The sequence below is a fragment of the Cydia splendana genome, chromosome 13, assembly GCF_910591565.1.
Source record: "Cydia splendana chromosome 13, ilCydSple1.2, whole genome shotgun sequence".
Lineage (NCBI taxonomy): Eukaryota > Metazoa > Arthropoda > Insecta > Lepidoptera > Tortricidae > Cydia > Cydia splendana.
Genome location: NC_085972.1, coordinates 17,352,712 through 17,374,971, shown reverse-complemented (window position 1 = coordinate 17,374,971; position 22,260 = coordinate 17,352,712). Strand labels below are relative to the sequence as shown.

General features: G+C 37.2%; 2 protein-coding genes across 3 annotated transcripts in view; one reads left to right on the top strand and one right to left on the bottom strand.

Annotated features, from left to right (window-relative positions):
* The window catches only part of LOC134796236 (troponin C-like), a 41,496-nt gene extending 23,470 nt beyond the window's left edge, over positions 1-18,026 (bottom strand). Inside the window, exons 1-3 of one of the 2 annotated variants that reach the window (XM_063768282.1) lie at positions 17,869-18,026; positions 17,570-17,603; positions 4,249-4,392 (exon numbers count right to left, since the gene is read on the bottom strand). In XM_063768282.1, the coding sequence (XP_063624352.1) occupies positions 4,249-4,392; positions 17,570-17,603; positions 17,869-17,871 (181 nt within the window). In that variant the 5' untranslated portion in view covers positions 17,872-18,026. Of the gene's footprint in view, positions 1-4,040; positions 4,169-4,248; positions 4,393-17,569; positions 17,604-17,868 lie in introns of those variants that run through there. The other variant, XM_063768283.1, reaches the window with a different exon arrangement.
* The window catches only part of LOC134796517 (calmodulin-like), a 99,958-nt gene that overhangs the window by 54,477 nt on the left and 23,221 nt on the right, over positions 1-22,260 (top strand). The window lies entirely within an intron of this gene.

The following is a 22,260-nucleotide window of genomic DNA, read 5'->3' as shown; positions in this document are numbered from 1 at the left end:
TCCCCATTCATAACCCACCTCTCCCCGCGAAACCTACTCACCCGTTTTACGGTACTTTCCTACCAGCCAGAGGTATGGCATAAGTTATATTCGTATTTATTGGTATAATTTTACTCGTAGGTTAATTAATCAAGAAGTTTGTTGATTGGAAACATAGACTTACCCCCCATAGACTCAGCTTTATGAAGTTTTTATGAAGCACCATAGATTGAGTGTCACAAAATCACAATTTACTTTACAATTCATTCTTACCCTTAGAATCTTTTTTATGTGCATTTGAGTAGGCATGTGTCGTAACCGTGGACGCACTGATAAATAATTTTTGAGTCTTGCCACAGGCCTGTGGCAATTACACCTGCTTCGGGTGGCCACCCGAAGCCGAAAACTGAAAATCATAATTAAATTCCAAAAAAAGTAAGACAATGTCGCCACTTTTTAGTAGCGCGTCTTGTAATTTATGTAAAAATAAGTACCTAAATAAAAGTACTTTTTTAAATCGTAGGAGTAAAATTACCAATAAATAAATCATCTTAGCGTGTTTATTTATAAAAAGAAATTTACTATTTTATAAACAAATTATTGCAGTAGCAACATTGTCTTACTTTTTTTGGAATCTAATTACGACTCGGAGTTTAAACATGGAGGTACCATGTCAAAATTGCCAATTGGTAACCGTGAGTCTAAAATACGCCATCTGGTGAGCAAAATGATCTGTGAAATGCAAACTCCTTAATGAGAACGTTTCGTGTGTAAATTTCCGTCATCCGTAAGGAGATTCTGGGTCCCACGTGCATATTGCATGTGCATGTGCAAGTGCAACACGACATAGCATTTGAAATGGGTTTAGAACGTGTCTTAGGGAAATCAGAGCCGATTTAGAGGAATTGGAAGTTCGGAAAACAGTCGCGTGTTTTAAATAAATCAACAATTTGTCTGCGTGGGATGATGCTGATGATGGTGATTAAATAAAACAACGGGTTGCACTCCGGGAGTGCCGGCAGAAGTAAAAACTCAATGACATTGTAACAGTTTTTCGATCAGGTCACGTGTCCGTCTTACGAATTTTCAATCTGTCGAATCTCCTCACGTGACCTGTCGCGAGTTTAACATTTTTTCCCCATCACAAAAAGTGCACAGCGCCGCTAAAGAAGTTTTCACTTCAAAAACTATTCCATGTCCTCGGGCTTCAAACAATCTCCATACAAAATTTTATCTTAATCGGTTCAGCGGTTTATGCATGAAGAGGTAACAGACATATTACAGACAGACAGACAGAGTGACTTTCGAATTACATAAATGTGCAAGTTTCATTTAATCCCACAAAGCTTGCACCGAAAAAGCTTGTTTTTTAGCTCAATAGTTGGCTCCCTACCAAGTAGAATTTAGCAAATAATTATCATAAATAACACCTATTTCTTAGAACGTATCATCATTGTGAGCTTCCTTTTTAAAATTATCTCACATTAATGTATAAATCTTATTCTTTTCTTGTTAAAGATGCTAATTACGTTCGCGCGTTCCAAGATAATTTCCAAGTCTTATCAAAATTCTCCGCGCGTCACGTATCGCTTCAATGACACCGTTTGCGTCTCAATTTGCCGACAGTCAATCATATGACGTGACATACTGGAATAACTCTAAGTAGACGTTAAAATACCTGCAGGAAATTTTAGTTAGTGAACAAACATCGGAATTTAGTGGGCAAAATTGACAGGCAGGGAGTTAATATATCGTTTTTTTTGCTTATCTAATAAGGTGGTGGTAATGGTGCTCGTCGCGGTCTCAGTATATGCCATCTGGAAACTTAAGTCATTGTCAATAGAGGTGACAGCAGAGTGTCATCTATTGGGTATTAGCATGTCGAGCACTGCTACCACCACCTTAAAATACTAGTGATATCATTAAGTTCCAAGATAATTTTCAAGACTCAATATCAAATTTCTCCGCGCGTCACATGTCGCTTCAATGACACCGTGCGTCTCAATTTGCCGACAGTCAATCATGCGACGTGCCGAGGTTCCGCTAATTTGTTACGAGACGCGAGTATATGACTTACTAAGATAAATCTGATGAGATTAATTGTAATATGTCATGCGAGAAATTTAGGATAAATATTCTACATGTCCTAAAAAAGTAACATTATAGTATTTTTCAGCATGGGTTGTCATCTCAAAGGGCCTACCGCAAAAATTATTTGCGTGGGTGTGAGTTTTTTTAACGAGCCTATAAAATGTCCCATTGCTGCGCAAAAGCTTCCATCTCTTCCAACGCATGTGTTTTAAGGTTATAAATTGTATAGTCAACAAAGTCGATTAAGTCAAGTCAGCTACATATATACTAATTACGTATCTCTTGGCTCAAATGACCCTCGGTTCGGGTTTGATCTTCATCCAATTCGACATTAACCAAAGTCATTAGAGTTGTCCCTAATCGTTAAACTTGGTTTATGTGACTGCCCGATAGTGTAACTAACATTAAGTGATTAGTTAGTATTAACTTCGTTTTATTAAGTAATTCAAGTAATAGATGAAATTGTACCCTATCTTATCAAATGCATGAGATGATAATAAGAAACAACCTTTTAAAAAAGTTAGCGCTACTTACCATATTATGGTGGTTTCCAAGAGCAAATAAGTATAGTGCATTTAAAAAATTCTGAATTGACCTCCATAATTGTAGATGTAGACAATATTTATTTGTAGTTCTGTTGATTGCTCCAGGATCAGGAGGAAAAAAAAATATTTTAATGTCTTTCAGATATCAGAGATAACACGCTAAAAAAACGAAGAATTGAGAACATCCTCTCATAAATAATTTATAACCAGTCATAACTTCATTAAAATAGAATTAATACCTAGATCAAAGTAAGCAATATATATATGTCACTATAAGCGAAGTCTTATCCGACTTCGTTACAAAGAATTTTATAAGAAATCCAAACTTCGCGCTGCAATGACTACTCGTATAATGTATTACTTTTAGATCTCTTCTTTGTTTGTTTTTTTGTTACTGATTTTATGTGATATTTTATTATTGTACCTATTTGCATGGCTTTTGTCTATATTAGCAAATAAAGATCTGAATACTGAATACTGAATAATAATCGGTTGGTCAATAAGCAGTGTCATAATAAACGGATTGCCATGCGGGTAAGACTAATAACCAGAAAGAGTACTGTGCAAAACGGAGTTTATTTTTAAATGGCATGTTTCTCGTCAAGTTAGATTGGATCTGAAACGTGTAATAAAGTTGTACGGTTAGTGTTTGACGGCACAGACGGTCCTTTGACGGGTATTTATGGCTACTTACAGCTGATGGTGATCGCGGCTTTACGGTTATCGGTGTTTCAATCAGTTCTTTACTGTTTGATCGAGGGTATTTGACTACTAGTCAAATCAGTTTCTTTTTTCGAACTGTTAGAACGATTTTGTTATTATGGAATTTATATGAAACACTAGCATGTGACGTCACAATCAAATTACCTACTCTTTATAGTCTTATACGGGTTTTAAAATGAAAATAGTGTCTAAAAATAACTGCTGTCTATACGTTTCTCTATTCATCTTTTATCTTCTGGTGCTTTATATCAAGCATGGTGTAAAATAATTCATTATGAATACAGTCCAATACCCTATTGGCGTACTGTTTACTTTTAGAGGACTTATTTAACAGGGAGAAAATATTAGTGGTAATTTTTTCATAAATATTTTCAACTCTTTCCTGTCTAGTTTTGTACTCTTAGAACGTTATCACAGTGTCCAATCTGATATTGAATGTAGGCAGATTTTTGGAAAACAGCTGCTAGAAAACTCCGTATGGTATCATTGGTATCAAGACTTTTTAATTTTGCATTAACGCGTTCTTTAGAACAACAAACAATAACTAAATGTACCTTTTGCTTCATCAGCAAGACAATAACTTAACGTCCTCCGAGAACAGCATCTGGTCGAGCTGCTGATCGTCATAGCTGTGTACCATCGTGTTGAGGATGTGGCACACCTTTTCCTTTTAAAGATAATTATACACAATATTTAACATACCATCAACGTCCTCCGAGTCCAGCATCTGGTCGAGCCGCCGGTCGTCATAACTAAGCACCATGGTGTTGAGGATGGTGCGTACTTCTTCCTTTTCGATGCGGCCTTGTTTGCTCGAGTCAAACATGCTGAAGACCAATAAGAGTCATGCTCTAGAGGGCTTGGGTTATAGTCCCCGTGCTAGCCAATGCGGTTTGAGGACAACACATACCATCAACGTCCTCCGAGTCCAGCATCTGGTCGAGCCGCTGGTCGTCATAACTGTGCACCATGGTGTTGAGGATGGTGCGTACTTTTTCCTTTTCGATGCGGCCTTGTTTGCTCGAGTCAAACATGCTGAAGGCCCGTCGGAGCACTGGTAGACAAACAAATATAAATTTAGTGAAAATATGTAGTAGTTTATGTGACTGCTACATAATGAAAGGTATTATGTAAATAAAAACATTACGCGATTGTTTTACTCGTAATACCTAAATATCTATGTTACATACACTGCTTTATCTACAAAACTAACAGCATTATTAATATCATGTTAAGAGTTATACATAACAAATTTGGCTGTTTCATACATTTTGGCTGGTCCATTTTCTATGGGAGGGTAAATTTTTCTTTCGCGATTTCGGGGTTGGTCTCATACTAAAAGTTGCTCTGTATAAACCCAAAACCTCCCTGGCAACGGGGATGCAGTTATTTTTTAGCCACCGTGTGTACCTACACTATCTCATAAAATAAAAGCTGGCATTTTTTATTTAATCCATCGGAAGAAGCTTTAAAAGGATCCTCAGGCAGAATAGTGCTAAAATGAGACAAAGTTGTGAGCCGCAAATCTACCGCAGAGCGAGTGAAGCCACTAAAAAGAGTATACGGAACCCGTTCGAGTTTACAAACGAAGACTATTTTTCTCATTACCGAGTTTTATACTAATTATACGGATTATTTTTCAGATTTAAAATATCGTGCGTTCCCCGTCGTACAATTTCTAGAAAAAACGATTTTATAACTGGCTAATTTATTTAAATATAATGGAAACTAGTAAACTCATTTTAATATTCCTGAGATGACTATAATAATTAAAGACACGTAAGTGAAGTAGATAAATATTTTTTTAATAATTATGATATTTGCCTGCGTAATTTTGATAAGTTTGGGTTAAATAGTGGACTAATTACATAACTTGTGATTGTCACAATAAAATTCCACCTTTTGAAATGGAAAGGAATTACAGAGATACCTATTCACAAAGATTGAACGTAAAAAGTGACGTGTGCACAAAAACAGGTCTACCCTAATTTTTCACCTGTGTCACGGCTCTTAGAGGATAGGACCTTCAAAACGCCGATATTTTACTCACTCCAAGACCTTTACCCGCTTTATTTCAACAGTGGGTTTTCAAATGATAAGAATCTGGAATTTTGGACGGTTATACACGTGAAAATACTGGCAATAAAAACCTAAAGTCTATTTATTGGTAATCTGATACATTTTTGTACATTCAGCATCGTAGCGTCTTCTTCTTCCTCGGTCCCTCATTGCTGAGGATCGCGACCATGTATGCTATGTCTCCACAGTGTGCGATCATAGGCCATATGGGTCACGCACTGCATGTTGCCGCCAACCACCCTCTTCACAACATCAAACCATCTCGTGGCTCTATTTGGCCCAAGATAATCTGCCTTTCTAGGTCGTGCTTTCTTTTTTTTTTCAGCATCGTAGGGTAACTGCATCGGAAGTATACATATTGGTGATAATGTATACTTTGTGTACCTACATTATTACCTATTGGTAATATACATTATCACCTATGAGTATAGGCTACAAGGTAATATAACTTAGTGTGATGAATAAACTGTATTATATACATAGCTAGGGACCCGCCCCGGCTTCGCACGGGTAACGCAAAACCTTAACAAACTATACACTTTGCCCTTCCTCAAGAATCACTCTATTGAAACGTGAAAACCACATAAAAATCCGTTAAGCAGTTTTCGAGTTTATCGCGAACATACATACACACAAACAGACAGACGCGGCGGGGAACTTTGTTTTATAAGGTGTAGTAAGTGATATATCCTATCATAGTTTAATATTCAAAATAATATGCGTTTATATGCCTGAATTGGTAGGCGCTTCAGAAAGTAACTCATAGGACCATAATTTTCTTACCCGTTTTGACCCTCGTTTACCAGTAAAGCGAAAATGAAAGGACTCTAGAACCATTAGTACCACTGTTTCATAGGCATTTTAATTTGGTCAACGCTTGAAATTCCAACAACATTTCGCCTCAAACTGTTTTGACCTAAACCGGAACTAGGTATTAAACACACATGCAACTTTTGAACTTTAAAGCGAATTAGACCTCGTCAAGCCGACACTCCGACATTTGCTTGAATTCAATAGTGATTGGTGGCTTATTTCATTATTTGATTGTGTAAGCACATTGAGCATTTTAGTTTCTTATTTGAAGTTATTTGCTTATACTTTGTTTTTTTTTTTGATTTGAGAGATGCGAAAAGGAGGTCAATTTGAACGTGCATTTGACATCAAAATGATGTCATTGAGTTATCTGTTTAGTCATGTGTTTAATCTGTTTAGTTATGTGTTTGTCTATGTATAATCAATACTAAATATAGGAATATGAATATGAATAATATGAATATCATATGCGTGTGTATTCGGATATCGGAGAATTCTCGCCCGCCGCGTCTCATAATGACTTCAAGTCAGGATTTTTAACGTACACCGGGCAAAAAAATATAATTAAACTTCCCTTGATACCTTTTCTTGATACGTTTGTTATTTACAGTAACTACTAGTATTCAAAAAAATATGTCTCTCATAATATGATGGAGGTATATTTGGTAGTACATTTGGACCTAGGAACGTTTGTAATCCGAACATAATTCGACCAATCTCAAAATCAGAAAAGTTAGGAAATAGGTACGTAAAATCATAATGTCACATAACCCACGTTTACAGTGCTCTCTGCATTATCCAAAAAAAAACATTTAACTACGTACTACGTATATAAAACAGTTTTTCATTGAGAACATTCAAGCTTCCAACGCACGTCACGTGCCATGCCCGCAGCAAAGCTTACTTACTTTTGTGTACACGTGGGGAAAACCGGCACTTTCTGTGCCTTTGTACCTAGATCTTTATGAATCTAGGCATTTTCAGAGCGCATGCATGTTCAAACGATTGCACGTCGAAACGAGATTCAGTAGTACCGCTGTGTTGGGCTGTAGGCATTTTAATTTGGTAGGCGTTTGAAATGCCAGTGGCGTGATTCGGCAAGCTCGTATCACACTTTCTCGTCTTTCGAAAATCAACTTTACTCTTGGCTGGTTAAAGTTCAAATTTCTAAGAGATGAATGAACTTGGGAGAGTAGTGTACAGTCACCTGCAATAATATGTTACTCTTCGAAGGCCGCAAAAATATGTGACACGCTCTTATGACACTACAAATAAGATCGTGTCAGATATTTTGGCGGCCTTCGTTGTGTAACATATAATTGCAGGTGACTGTACATCTCGAAAGCGATTTAGTTTAAACTGGTTTGACTAACGGTTGAAGTTTCATATTATATGGAAATGGAACTTCTCACCTTTTCAATTTGACTGATGTCCACTTTTATAAATGCCACATAAATATTTATTAGCTTTAAAAACATTAAAACTTAGGGTAGTAGAAGTAAAGTATGCTCTAAAGTCTAAAATTTCCTTAAATTATGAAAATTGTTGTTAAACTTTTCAAGAACGTCTTTTTTTCGGAGGCTCAAGATTTTTACAAAAATACAAAATAGGCACATGACTTTTGTTTAATGCTACTTTACTGCTTCGGGCGAGATTGTAACTTGCGGCTCTCAGATTGAAGATTAGGTGCATCGTTCTACCAACTAAGCTACCAAACCCTACCCGAACGCGGCGAATATTTTCACCTCATCCTCCATTTTCTTTTAGATAAGGGTCTCCCCAGATATATCGACGCGCATTCGGCAAAAGCCGATGGGAAAAAGCCTTATGTCCGCGAAATAAGAGCGAAAGAGCCAGAAAGAGGCAGACCAGTGCGAGCCGAGCCGAACGACGACTTTTCCACTCTTATTGCGCAGACATAAAGCTTTTTCCTACTGGATTTTGCCGATTCCGCGTCGAGATATGTGGGAGAACCTTAAAAGTAGGTACCTAAAATGAACCATCTTGACGAACCGACTTGGATTAGTCCGATTTCCTCACGATGCTTGCCTTCACCGAAAAGCGACTGGCAAATATCAAATGATATTTCGTACATAAGTTCCGAAAAACTCATTGGTACGAGCCGGGGTTTGAACCCTCGACCTCCGGATTGAAAGTCGCACGCTCTTACCTACCGCTAGGCCACCAGCAGTCAGCGCTTGGCGGTCTAAGGGTTGAATTTGAAATTAACAATCTCCTCGTTATTTAAAACCGGTTAAAAAAACGGGACCAAGTCCTTCACGTCAATTTTCTCCGGTTGTAGAGCAGTGTGTAATACGCATAGTGGGTAAACATGTGTTTATGTCCACGATAATGTACACGTTTATTGGCTGGGCACAAACCTCGAGTTTCATGCCGTCGAGACAGCGAGGCGTATTATGATTGTAATTACAGGTTATGAATTTGATCTGGCTTTGTCATGAATATGATCTGTTAGTGTGTGTGAAATTTCTTCAATCTGGAACGTAATTTTTGACACTGAACAATCATTTTCATAACAAATCCAGATCATACTCATAACAATACAAATACGCCTCCAGAGCGCGAGTGGTTGTGCATACTTACATACAACATCAATTTATATTTTTGAAAAATATTGTGTGATGTAGGTTTACGCGCGGAAAGGGTACCTTAAAAAAAGAGTTATCGTACTCCCATTTTAAACGCTAGCAACGCACTTGCAACACCATAGGGTTTGCAAGTGCGTTAATCGTTTAGGAAGCTCTAAAAGCTAGACATAGTTATTACCGTAGCCGGCCGTCAATTGCAATTAGTTGCGCGTGCGCGAGTTAATAGAGCTCTAGGATACAAAAGATAGGATATTAAAGATAAGAAACCAAGAATGCCATACGATAGCCAACTAAATTGTTTATCTTCATACGAAATATCACACTCATAACTTTAAAAACACCAGAGATAAGAAGGTTTGAACTTTTGGTGTTTCATTTATCAATAAGTTACCCTAAATAGTTACTAAAGTACCCGCGGTCGTCGATTGCAATTCGTTGCGCGTGCGCGGGTTAATAGAGCTCTAGGATACACCAGCGTAAAGTCCCATCGCAAGTGCGAAAGCGCGTCGAGTTTAGTCTGCGCGTTTAATTCGCGATTGCATGAGCAAGATTTGCATAAAGGGCTCAATCAGAGCAAAAAGCGTCCACATTCTAGGCGCGTTATCTATACTGGATCAGGCGTGGCTCACTCCGCGATTTCGTCGCGTCGCAACAAGTAGCTACAAGTCCGTCCCACATGCACCAATTTTGGTGGCTAGCCATAGGCCGCGCGTGGCGCTGTCGCCACCTAGCGGTCATATCTGCCCTAATCGTAACAAACGCGTTTTGTTAGAGAGTGAATCTTCTGTACCTAGTACTATTATTTATTCTGTGATTGGTCTGTAAAAGTGCCCTCCAGTAGGTATGGGATACCATCTCTCTCTTTAGTTTTCCGTATCTTTCGCTTCCACTTCGCCTTATCCTTGACGTCGTTCTCGGATACTTTTCACTCAATCATACCATTCATTTCAGCACTACGTCCTTCCATCTTGTTTTCGGTTTACCTCTGCCTCTTTTACTGGGGATGGAAAAACGTAGTGCTAAATTTCCAGCGTAGTCTGGTGGTCCTTACGTGGCCATACCATCGCAGTCTACTCTCCTGCATTTTGTCAGCGATGTCACGCACCCCCCGGGCTGAACGTCACAGCCTACTCTCCTGCATTTTGTCAGCGATGTCACGCACCCCCCGGGCTGAACGTCACAGCCTACTCTCCTGCATTTTGTCAGCGATGTCACGCATGCTCAGGCTGCTTCGCACGTACTCGTCGAGAATTTTGTCGGGCCTGGTAACGCCGCACATCCACCTCAGCATCATCACATGCATGACACCATGTTGTTGTCACCCTATGGCACCCCAGAGGTGCAAAGGGCCTTCATAAGCTCGCGCCACGCCTTCCTATCTTCAGCGACCCCTCTGGCCTCGCTCCAGCTCAACCCGACGGCTCGTAGCTCACTTATGACGGACTACAGCCAAGAGTGTACAGGGCGCCCGTGGCCACGGCTTCCGTCCGGCGGTTTAATTCCAACCGAAAGCGATGGTTGCGATGGTTGCATGACACCATACCTACCACTAAATGTAAATGTGTGCATGCAGCTCCTAAAACGATGGCTGGTGCACTACCAATACGGCGCATTTCCAACTAGCCTGATCTAGCAAGTCAGCTTCGTCTAGTGGTCGAAATTACACAGAAACCCATTCGTTACGCGAATGGCGACATTCATTTGCTCTAACGTCTTTATGCACCATAAAATGCACATGTGCACTTCATTACTGAGCATAGTGAGCATATATGTATGTACCTACATTATATGTATAGTGCAAGTATATTGTGTGATTGTAGAACACATACAATACTAAATATGGGAGATACTCTTAGCTCCTTGAACGCCACGCCTATCGTCGGCGTTTCACCGTGAATCTTAGGGTAACATTCCATTTCTGACCGCAGCTGCACTACTAGTACGAACGCGTCGGTGTTATTGTCAATTTCCATAGTAAAATAAGTTTTTGGCAAAAATTTCATTTTTGGTAAGTACAAGCTTTTATCGACGACTGTACTTTTTTCCACAGGCAACTAATATATACTCATCGAGACAATTCTAAAAACCCCAAACACAATTAGGTTTCGTTGTTTTATCACAGAGTTCCTATGGCCACCTCCGGTCTCCATCATCAGATCAGCTCGATGACACCATAATATTGCATTCTCACCCGATTTACGTATGTATGCAAAATTTCAGCTCAATCGGAAACCGGGAAGTGGATCAAATTTAACTTGCAAGATTTGATTACACACAGACAGCTTGTAATGAATGGTAGTGCTGCTGTCGTTGGAAATGGACTGTCACCTTTATCGGAATGCACGAAGGTTGATATTGGGATGTAACCGCGCCCGTCAGTTGTCTTCGGTTGTCGAAGAGTAAAACCAGTCTGGGCAATTGCCAAAATGTTCTATAATATAAATACAAATACCTATTATAAATAAGTCTATACGTTCCACTGCTGAGCACAAGCCTCCTAAAAAGTACAAGAAGGATTAGTCTGTACTCCCCACGCTGGTCCAAAGCGGATTGGAAACGATACAAAAATAAGAAACAAAGTATTTAGTTTTCATTAAGTCATATATATTTACAATATTCACAAAGGTACTACATCAATTTTCGACAAAACCTAATGTCATCTGGGGCATAGTCCCCAGGACACTGACCGCATTTCCCCGCTGTATGGTTAAGCTCAGCAAAATATGACCCTGCTCGTAGGTCGCCAGACACGCCAACAAGTTTTCGGGAAATATCTTTTATTAATGTTTTGGTGTCTGACGACCAAGGCCCAAAAGTCTCGACTGCCAGGGTGTTTTCAACGTGCAAAAGTTGAAAACACCCTCTTAAATTTTAAAGTCGGTTAAAAAACAATTAACAACATCGGTTCAATTAACCCGTCTAGGGCATAAATAAAGTTGCTGCAGCGGTTTTGCACGCTGCGAAACAACTTTTTAATTTATAGCCGTGTAAGAGTGCTATGAAAAGGAAGGTTTAATGTTTCACTGCATTTGGCAGAGCTTTCAGTTTAGGCTAAATGAAAGAGTTGTGGGTAAATAACTGGCCCCTTAAAGTGCTTTTTGTTTATGAAGTTTTGTAGGCAGGTAGTGTAGAGCCAACAGCAGAAGTTGCTAAGCGGGCGAGGTGTTCTTTAATTACCTTGACACGCACACTGTTCAAAACTTAGAGAATATAACCAACGGAGTCATTAACAGGCGTTCCCCTCTGTCGAAAATAGGCGGCCAATGGTCAACGACATGTCAACCACATGTATGGACTGACGTTTATCTGACATGCTTATGTTTACGTTACGTATACATTTGATGTGCTCCTCCCCCGCAAAAAACGGCTGACTATTTTGTACCGAAAATTATAGACATGGCGTCTCCGTTGGTTATATCCTCTAAGGTTCAAAATGATGTTGACGCGACTTTATCGTTAAGAGAATTATTTTTCTCTTAATAATAAAGTCGCGTCAACATCATTTTGAACACCTGGCCCGCTTAGCGACTTCTGCTGCTGACTGTAAGGTGTATTCGGGTATTACCGAATGTCGGATAATTCCGAAATTCAGATGAAAATCACCCTTAATTCCATCATAATAAAAGTCTCTTTCGGAATTATCCGACAGTTTTCGACATTCGGAATTACCCGAGTAAACCTTACATGCAAATTCACTTTTCAACTTAATAATTATTTTCTAAGTAATAAAATATGACTAGAAATAAATAGTCTGAAATTAAACCCTAAACTACGGTTTGGTGAAAAACTACATATTTATTTATAAAAAGCTTGTTGAAAACTCTTAATTCTTCAAAAACTAATGAGAAAGTTGTATTTTATCCACAGGAGTGACAAAGTAAGTTGATGCAATTTAGAGTTAGTTTCCACATGTTGGCTGGTAGAAATGACTAAAATTTCCTCACAGCATACTTAATCCAATCATTAAAATATTAAAATAATAAACCCTATCCCAGCACAAACCAATAAACTATTGGACAAATGAAATGCAGGATCACGTTCGGACATGTCTAATATTGCACGGATTGCCAATTTACATATAGGGTAACTTGTTGATCAATGAAACACTAAAAGTTCAAGCCTTTCTATCTCTGGTGTTTTTAAAGTTATGAGTGTGACATTTCGTATGAAGATAAACAATTTCGTTGGCTATCATATGGCATTCTTGGTTTCTACTTATCTGTAACAGTTCCTGTGTTATAAGCCTTTTTTTGAGTTTTGTTTCATTGTGTACTTGTGCATGTTTTCAATGAAACACTCTGATTTTTACAGTGAAACAAATGTAATAATTATAGTCTACCATGAAACATCGTTAATAAACATTGAAACGGTGTAATAAATAAGTGACATTAATACATATATGCTTTCACTCAATTAATGAGAAAGGAAAGGAGAAAATAGTGGTAGGCTGAAATTAGTTATTTAAAAGGTTTCCGACATATGGAATCATTATAAGATTGCTGAAATATCTAAAAGCGAAAGACTTGTTTCATTGTACACACACCTGAGTTTCATTGTGAATCGAAAATCTGGTCGGCAGGTACGGCATGCTGCGAAAAAGGCGCCTTTTATGTCCACGGAGCATGATTGCCAACTAGGTAGACGCGGGAGGGTTTTGAACATCTCCATGCTTGATTTCATACACTTTCTTGCAACATAGTGTTTATACACGACTGTTTCAATGTAAGACATGTGTCCTTAACCTTGCCATCAATGAAACATTCAACATATAAGCCATTCTATCTCAGCCATTCCTAAAGTTAAGTATCTTATATTTTGTCATATGATAGACAAATTATTACCAATTTTCATGGTATTTTAGTTTCACAAATTTAGCACATAGGTTTTAATTATTTAAAAAAATAATGAGTTTGTTTCATTGTGTGCTGGTACTGGTGTTCAGTGAACATCATGTTTCATTGTATACTACATAAAAATGTTTCATTGTGAGACTAGGGGGTGTTTTTTTAATCAATTAATAAAAACTGCACCAAAGGGTGAAAGAAATTTAAAAATATTTAGCTCCAAATAAACTTTAATACACATAGAACATAACAAAAACTTAAAAAACGCCAAACTCGAGTCTATATCTTGGTAAAAAATTGCGAAACTGAAATGAAAAAATTTACTTTTGTTGCACGAATTCACAATAATGCTCGTAGCAGCGTGCTCCTTCTCCGAGGCGCGCTCGTGTTTTGGGGAGGTGCTGGGGGTCCCTGAGCCTGCCCTTGCTTGACAGACGGCACTAGCTGGTAACACCTAGTTTCCGAGATATCGCAAAGTTACACTGTGTCCGATTGTTTCAATGTAGAACAACTGACCCTACACGTAGGTATATAATTTACATATACACGCGGGATCCGGATTTAGCAACGTGTTGCGGGTTTTGACACGACGCAAGGTTTAGATACTCAATGGCGACGAATTTTAACCTTTATTCACACAAAAATCTTATCGTAGTCATTAAGGGCTGATTTAGACGGCGCGCGAGCCCGCATGCGATTTTAGTTACATTGCGGACTGTTGATTACGTCCAATCAAAACCCGCAATGGTATGAAACTCGCATGCGAGTTCTCGCATCGTCTAAATCGGGCTTAACTCTTAAAGAGTCCTTGTTAGTAACACTTTATATAAACTCTAAAAAACCTTGACCGTCGTATGAAAGACTTAAAAGTCTTTAAGCTGAGAGCCTCACAGAACTGAGCCAAGTTCTTCAAATAATCGCGGGTTGAGTTGTTATTTTGTTTCATGTTAATACTTTAAATAACATTTTACAAACAAAACTTGGAGCGATCACTGGTATGTACCTGTATGTTGTGCTGAGTTATGGATGTTTTCTATATATATATATAATTATATATATCGTCGTCTAGTATGGATCCACAACACAAGCCTTATTGAGCTTACCGTGCGACTAGATTGATGTGTGTAAAATTGTCCTATAATATTTATATTTATTTTATGTTTCATAATACTGTTTTTTTACCAATACCAAAGCTTTTAATTATTTTTCACAGGGAATGCTTTGAATTACATAGCAGTTTATGTTCTAAAACCGACATGGTAAACACGGGGAAGTTGGTTGTACGGTTGTAGTACTTTTTCACTCGTCCAAATTTATTCGCAATGTTTGCAGAGCCCTTTAAATGCAGCGTGGAAACGGTTTTTAGAATTTTGTCACAACGAAATGCACGGATTTGAAAAAGTATTTATTTTGCGACCACAACTGCATTTTTTTTATACCACATCGGTGGCAAACAAGCATACGGCCCGCCTGATGGTAAGCAGTCACCGTAGCCTACAGAAATTTATTACAGAAAGGTTTAAAAAGGGATTTAATCATTTCAAGAAATATAAATTTGCTTCCTCAACACTTGTTAAATATACTTCCAACGAGTCCAAACTTGTTACACTACCTATAATAATCAGGAGACAAGGCACATAGGGTAATTGCGTCAGTTTACTGTCCGGTGTCAGTTTCCGTCCACTTGACGGATTAGCAAATAAGTAATACATTTCATATATAATTAGCTTGTTGTGAAATATAATTTTTATGTACATAGAGAAATTGTTTACATATTTAGGATTGAAATAAGTCCAAATTTGTGCAGCAATGAAGGTTTATATTCAAATTTCGTCAAGTGGACGGAAACTGACACCGGACTAAAACTAGCGCAATGATCCTACATAGAAAATTTAATAGATTCTAAAATGGGGAAATGAGTACTAGGTATCCTATGAAATGTAAACATGAAAAGGTAAAAGAAAGCCAAACGAATTTTAACAACACATAAACAACAACACATTAATCTCAAGAGTTCCCGCTCGTTAGACTGGATTAAGGGTAGCCAATCGAAGTTTACGTAAAACTAAGATTGACTGTACAATTATCCCGCAACTCAGTCCCCAGGTGAAAACCGGGCTTCGAGTAATTTAGCATGGTAAATTGGTATACGAGGTTAAACAAAGTTAGAGCCAGGCTATTAGATTCGCGTTGGTTTTATGATTTGATAAATAGCTATGATGTATTATGTAGGGGTGAATCTTAATGTTATAGATGCCACGCACGTGCATAGATGACAAGATAACATTTTATAGTTCGTTTTTTTTAACATTAGAAATACCTAAGGTAAACAATCTTGATGTGCCTTTGAACTGAAAAACACGTTTTGAAAATAAGTCACGGCAAATATGTAACAATTATGAATCTAATACGATCATTTATATTCTTCTGCTTTCATAAGTAATAGTTACTGATTTTTATAAAGCGTTTTTCAATTAAAAGACTTGTCAAGATCGCTTACCTTTTTTCTAATGCTAAAAAAAACGAATTATAGCTGACAATGTTTTAACAACTACGTGGCGATTTTCCGATTGAACTTCAAACTGGCAAAGTCATATCAAGATCATTTTTTGTTGTTGATTAAAATATAATATTTATACATAGCTCATTATGCAGTGAACTAACGTGAAAGTATGCAGATGGTGATGAATTAGTCTTAAAACGACTTTAACCATTCTTTAGTCAACACCCGGCCATCCATCTTGGCTATTTGTAAAGACCCTATCACTTAACTAGAAGCAACTACAGAAAAGCGTCATGCTCTACGAGCACAGTTTTGAAATTGGCGAAATCATAAGACTTGATCAATCAGACTATTATCGATATTTTTGGAAGCGAACTGTTGTATTTCAGGGTGCAGATACTTTTATTGCATTATTTGGTACGCTACTATTCATCACATGACATCACGGTGACAGTTCAATAGGGTTTCGAGCTATTCATTTGGGAATATCAAAGGTGGAAGTGAATATTTTATTAATTATATTTTTATGGTCAGTACTCTAAGCCTATTGTGGTTTTGGAATTTCACTTCTACCTTTGATTTTCTTATGTGATGGATGGATAACAGCAAATATATTTCACTAAAAAGCAACTGGAAAATATCAAATGATATTTTCATGCATGAGACCTACGGGTTCTACGGAATTGGAGTGGAGATATCAACTTTTTGCAACCGCTTATAATAGTCGTGCATCATGAATCAGTCGTCTCATTCGCAATGTAACATGTTTTTATTGTACGAGTATATTTACGATTATGCGTTATTACCAACATTTAAAATACGACGGATTTTCAAACTTTCTCATTTAGACGAATAATATCTATCTAATCTTTTACCTAGGTCTCATCTCTAGGAAAACGCGCATTTTTGAGTTATTGTATGTTTTACGTGCAATGCTCGGTCTCCCAGATATGTAATACCTTTAAACGAGCAATTCTTGTATATAATTATTATACATTTCGGGGATCTCGGAAACTCCGGGGGTGAAAAATCGAATCTAGCTTGGTCTTATCTCTAGGAAAACGCGCATTTTTGGGATTTTATGTGTTTTCCGAGCAAAGCTCGGTCTCCCAGATATTTTATGATAATGTTATGTTTATACGCATGTAGCTTTTGCAACTGAGCTGAAACGTAATATGGATGCTGATAATACCTCTCATTCTAAAATCGGTCATTTATCTACTTAGGTTGGAATAAAAAGATTACTAATAGGTACTTAAATATCAAACATGAAACATAAAAAAAAACATAGCACTTAAAGTATTTTGCAAGCCGTTGTGTAAAAAAATTACGTCACTTTTTATTTACGAATGCGAAAAAAAAATACAGTAAAAAAATACTCACTTCCCATTTGTTCATCATCTAGTTGTGGTGTTTGCTGTAAATAAAATAATTATAGTCTGTCAAACAACTTTGTCAGTAGAAAAACGCGAAATTATAATGTTCTATGGGACGATAACCTTTCGCGCCTACACTTTTTAAATTTGCCGCTTTTTTCTATTGACGGAAATGGCTTGGCAGACTATATTAAATCACTAAACCAACAGCACTAAAAAGCACGATTTTAATACAATTTCAATTTTAATAACGAAAAACTACGTAGTAGTTGTAACCGACTTCAAAATATGAGAAACTTCACGCACCATTTTGAATTTAAATTTTAGAACGCGCGACGTTCGAAAACCAGTGCTGGTGCAGCACGCCCGTCCGTTTGAGTCCGTTATAGAACTGGAGATTTTGGAGGGCGTTCGGGATTTAAAACCTGGCTGACAACGGACCACAATAAACACCTACACGATGCGTTGTACTAGTTTCTGAAAGACGTGTGCTTGTAAGGGGGTCGTTAATTTTGTCTTAGTTGTATTTAAAGGTATTTTTTATATAACCTAGCATTTATGTCAATGAGAGAAAGCATGTACAGAATTAGTATCGGAGATTGACTGATTTATTAATTTAAAACAAAGAGTTTAGAAAAAAAATCACAGAACTTAATACGAGATGTACCTACATATTTGTGTGAAGAAGGTGAAATATTGATCGGAATAAAATTCAAATGGAATTTAAAGTAGAAGTGTGTATTGCAACTGAATTTTGGAACTTCGGTAACACGTTGTGGAATTCCATAATATGAGACAAGTGACGCAATATCTAAAAAGGCCTTTTTAGCTCTGCCACTTGGCAAACCCACTTTGTCAGTAAAAAAAATATATGAGAGGACAACCCTACGCGCCTTTTTTTAAATGTCGCCTTTTTGTACTGACGGAAATGACTTTACAAACTATTTAATCGAAAATAACTTGCAAATTAAATTGTTTCATCGAATTAAAGACGAATCCCGTGTAAAAGCAAATAAATAACATTATTACGAGTGAGAAGGCGTGTCACAGGAGCCCTAATAGGATTGTGTGTAATCAGATTATACCACTTTACGTTGTTTCTTTGTGTGGAATAACGGAAATAATTGTATCCTACGGGGATGGCTTTGCAAACTTTGTTAAGGTATCTTCATGTTATTTTCTTTTTCTTTCTGTATTTTACTTGTTACTCGAGGATTTTACCTCCTGACCTTGAAGCAGGTGACCCTGCCTACGAAGCAGGATGACCCGGGTGCGAATCCTGGTTAGGGCCTTTATTTATGTGTTTATCACAGATATTTGTTTCTGACCTATGAATGTTTTCTATGTAAGTATGTATATTCGTCTGATACCCACAACACAAGCCTTTTTGAGCTTATTTTGGAACTTGATGGATTAATATGTTTATAAAACTATTTAGGTATTATGAAAAGCCTAAAGGTAGGTATATTGATTTCATTAAATCCCTTATCCACTCTAGTTTCCAAATCAACCAAATGACAAAAGCGAATTTCAAATCAAATCATCCTAGAACATTTATAATTAATATTATTAAAAGGTCGGGCCGGCAAGAGTGCCATTAAGGGCCTGATGGGTTAATTTCCCTAGACGCTAACGTGCTGTGATACAAACAATATTTGAGGATATAATTTTGCTGGAGCTTAAGGGATTTGGAAATTATTATTTAAGCCTCGCGGTCACTTTAAAATGACACGATATTATGTACAAGTTAAGTAAGTTCACCCATTCCCTTTTCATTAATTAATCACATGAACGCGTTTTACCAATAACTAAGGCCACTGAATTACTAATCAATTTCAAATTGAAATACTTTCTTCTCACCAAAAACATTTTAATGTAGAATGTTGCCAAGACAAGACCATTTTATATGGCTTGCACTGTTAAAAGGTTATTAAATCTCATATAGGGACAAGATCCTAACCCTAACTCTACAAGACCTAGCTTCAAAAACTCTACACATCAATCAAAATGATGTGTCGAATGTAGAGATGGGTAACTACCCGGGTATTTACCCGGTAAAGTATGAAAAAGTTCACTTTTGCCCCCCTCCCCCCAACCACACCCCCCGCTGACCGAAGTTGGAATGTGTATTATCAACATATAAGTACGATAATTTACTCAAGTCTAAAAAAAAATACTCTTATGACAGCCTTTTTTTAATATTTATCAAAACTGTACTAAAAATTATTTAGTTACAACTGCAACTTAACGATTTCATTTTAAATGACACACAATAATTACAGCCATTAACTCGGTTTATATCTCCACTTTAACACAAATCGACATGTGCAACAAGAAATGAATCTACCCGTCCATTTGGGTAGATACGGGTAAATACCGGGTAGATGGGTATTTACCGGGTATTTACCTGGGTGGGTAAATACCCGCGACCCATCTCTAGTCGAATGTAATACAAAATGTACATTAAGTAGGTACATATTTATTGTGAAGTTATCCGTTGCGTCGTAGCATCACCGTAAACCAGCACTAGCATTATGCTGAGTTGGGTCTGTAAATACATGTTTGTGATTGTCACAAATAAGTTTATTGTCTTTTAACTTATCTTATCTTATCATATAAGATTCAGAATCACACCAACTTTTTACTTTTATGAGCCTGTGTTGACGTATACCATTATGAGTTGGAGAAAACTCATTAGGAAGCAAACAACTGAAGTTCCGGGTCCGCTCAATTATTCAGATCCATTCCAAATTTATTTACTTAGAAAATGTTTGAGAACAATGCTTTGTAAGAGTTGATTTCCGTTGGCCGAAGTTTCACTACCATCAGACTTGGAAATAGAAAAATAGTACAATAGGGAATGTTTTGAAAAACTGACAAATTGTAAATCTTTTTAAGTTTAAACTTTTGGCGGCGGCACCCTAACCTAGCTAGGCTATTAAATATAGATAGCTAACATGGGGAGGTGGATTGCCTCAAGCCGCCGCGGCGCACAGTTTGGGAACCCCTGTGTTAAACCATGGTTAGACCATACTTAAATATCGAGAATATGAAATAATTTGATGGTTTGTGTTTTTCGTACTATTTATTTTAGGTGTGCAATAAAGAGTATTTTATCTATCTATTTATTGGTTTGAACACTGTTATTTTTATTAATTTTGATCATTATTTTATATTGCTTAGATACAAAAACAATTATTAACATTTTATTAGATTTTAAATCGATCCACTGTTAGAATCCGGTTGTTACGACATTTGATTTTTATAACTATTTAAATAGTGTTAAAATAATCTCACTAAAACTCTTTGCGAGTTGCTGGTATTTTTGATGCAATATTTTTGTTTGTGTTGAATTGTTCTTTTATTTTTCACTCACAATGTATAAACATGTACTTATATTAGTCTAATTCATCAAAACGTTTCATTAGAACTTCCAATAGCTAAGCGGTGGTTGGTTTTTATCGTGTCATATCTCAAAAAGTTTCACTAAGCTCCGATATTGCGAATCCCATTTCAACAGAGCACATAAATCAAATGTGTCAGCCGTATCCGAATACACTATATTACTCGATAGTGCAGTATCTGTTCCGGTTTACCCAGGTTAGGTACAACACTCCTGAATGTATATTGATGGACCTTATTACAAAAGGCATAAGGTCTACCCATTTACAGTTAAAAGTGTGGACGATGGTACTAACAGCAAAACATTTATCTAGATCAGTGGTTCCCAAAGTTGACAGGGCTCCGACCCACTTAACACAAATTTTTAACTGTCTAGGTATCACAGATACAGCCTGGTGACAGACAAACAGACAGACGGGTAGACGGGGTCTTAGTAATATGGTTCCATTTTTGAATCCTCCCTTCCCCTCCCGTCAATTTGGGTATACGGAACCCTAAAAAGTAAAACATAGAGTTCATCTTTAATGTTTATATAAATCAAACATTTCCCTCTCGAATTCGGTTCAAATATTGTACCTGCTCTTACAAAGAATATTCGAATACAAATTGGCTACTGAAAGAATTGAATCAGACAAAGTATTTCCTTTTCCTAAGTTTGCTGGCACGCACGAGGAATACACAATCGACGTCAATTTTAAACACGACGACTTTCATATTATGATACATTTTCTTTTGCCATGAGTATTGTGTAACTATGAGTGCCTTTTTAAATGACTATGGTTTAGTTTATTATGATGGGCTGTTTTATTATCACTGTTAAAGTTAAAATCTAATTCATAAATTACGTTTTTGGTACCGCTTCCGAGATCAGTATGAGCCCTGTATGATTTAATTTGAGGTTACTTAAGATACCACATGACTCTGATCCTGCAAAAACGACTTTGTAGTTTCTTACTTTAGTAGGAGGGTACCTGCACCAAAGAAAGACCAGTTCTTAAACTTGCCTACCTTCAAGATTTCATACTTTCTTAAGTGTGAATGGGTTCCATACCGTAGTACCATAGACAGAACTGCAAGTTCATATTAAACACAAGAATAAAAATAACGATGGGCCTTCTTTGGCGCAGACCAGGTACCTTATGCATTACCCCCTGAAGTTACAAGAGTCTATAAGATATGGCAACCGCTTTCCTTCAGACGAGTCGTATCATTCATTGACTTACAATGAAATGGTTTAAAATTGTTTTCAATGTTTAATTGCCCTGGTTGAATAATCTAGGAAAGAAAATATTCCAA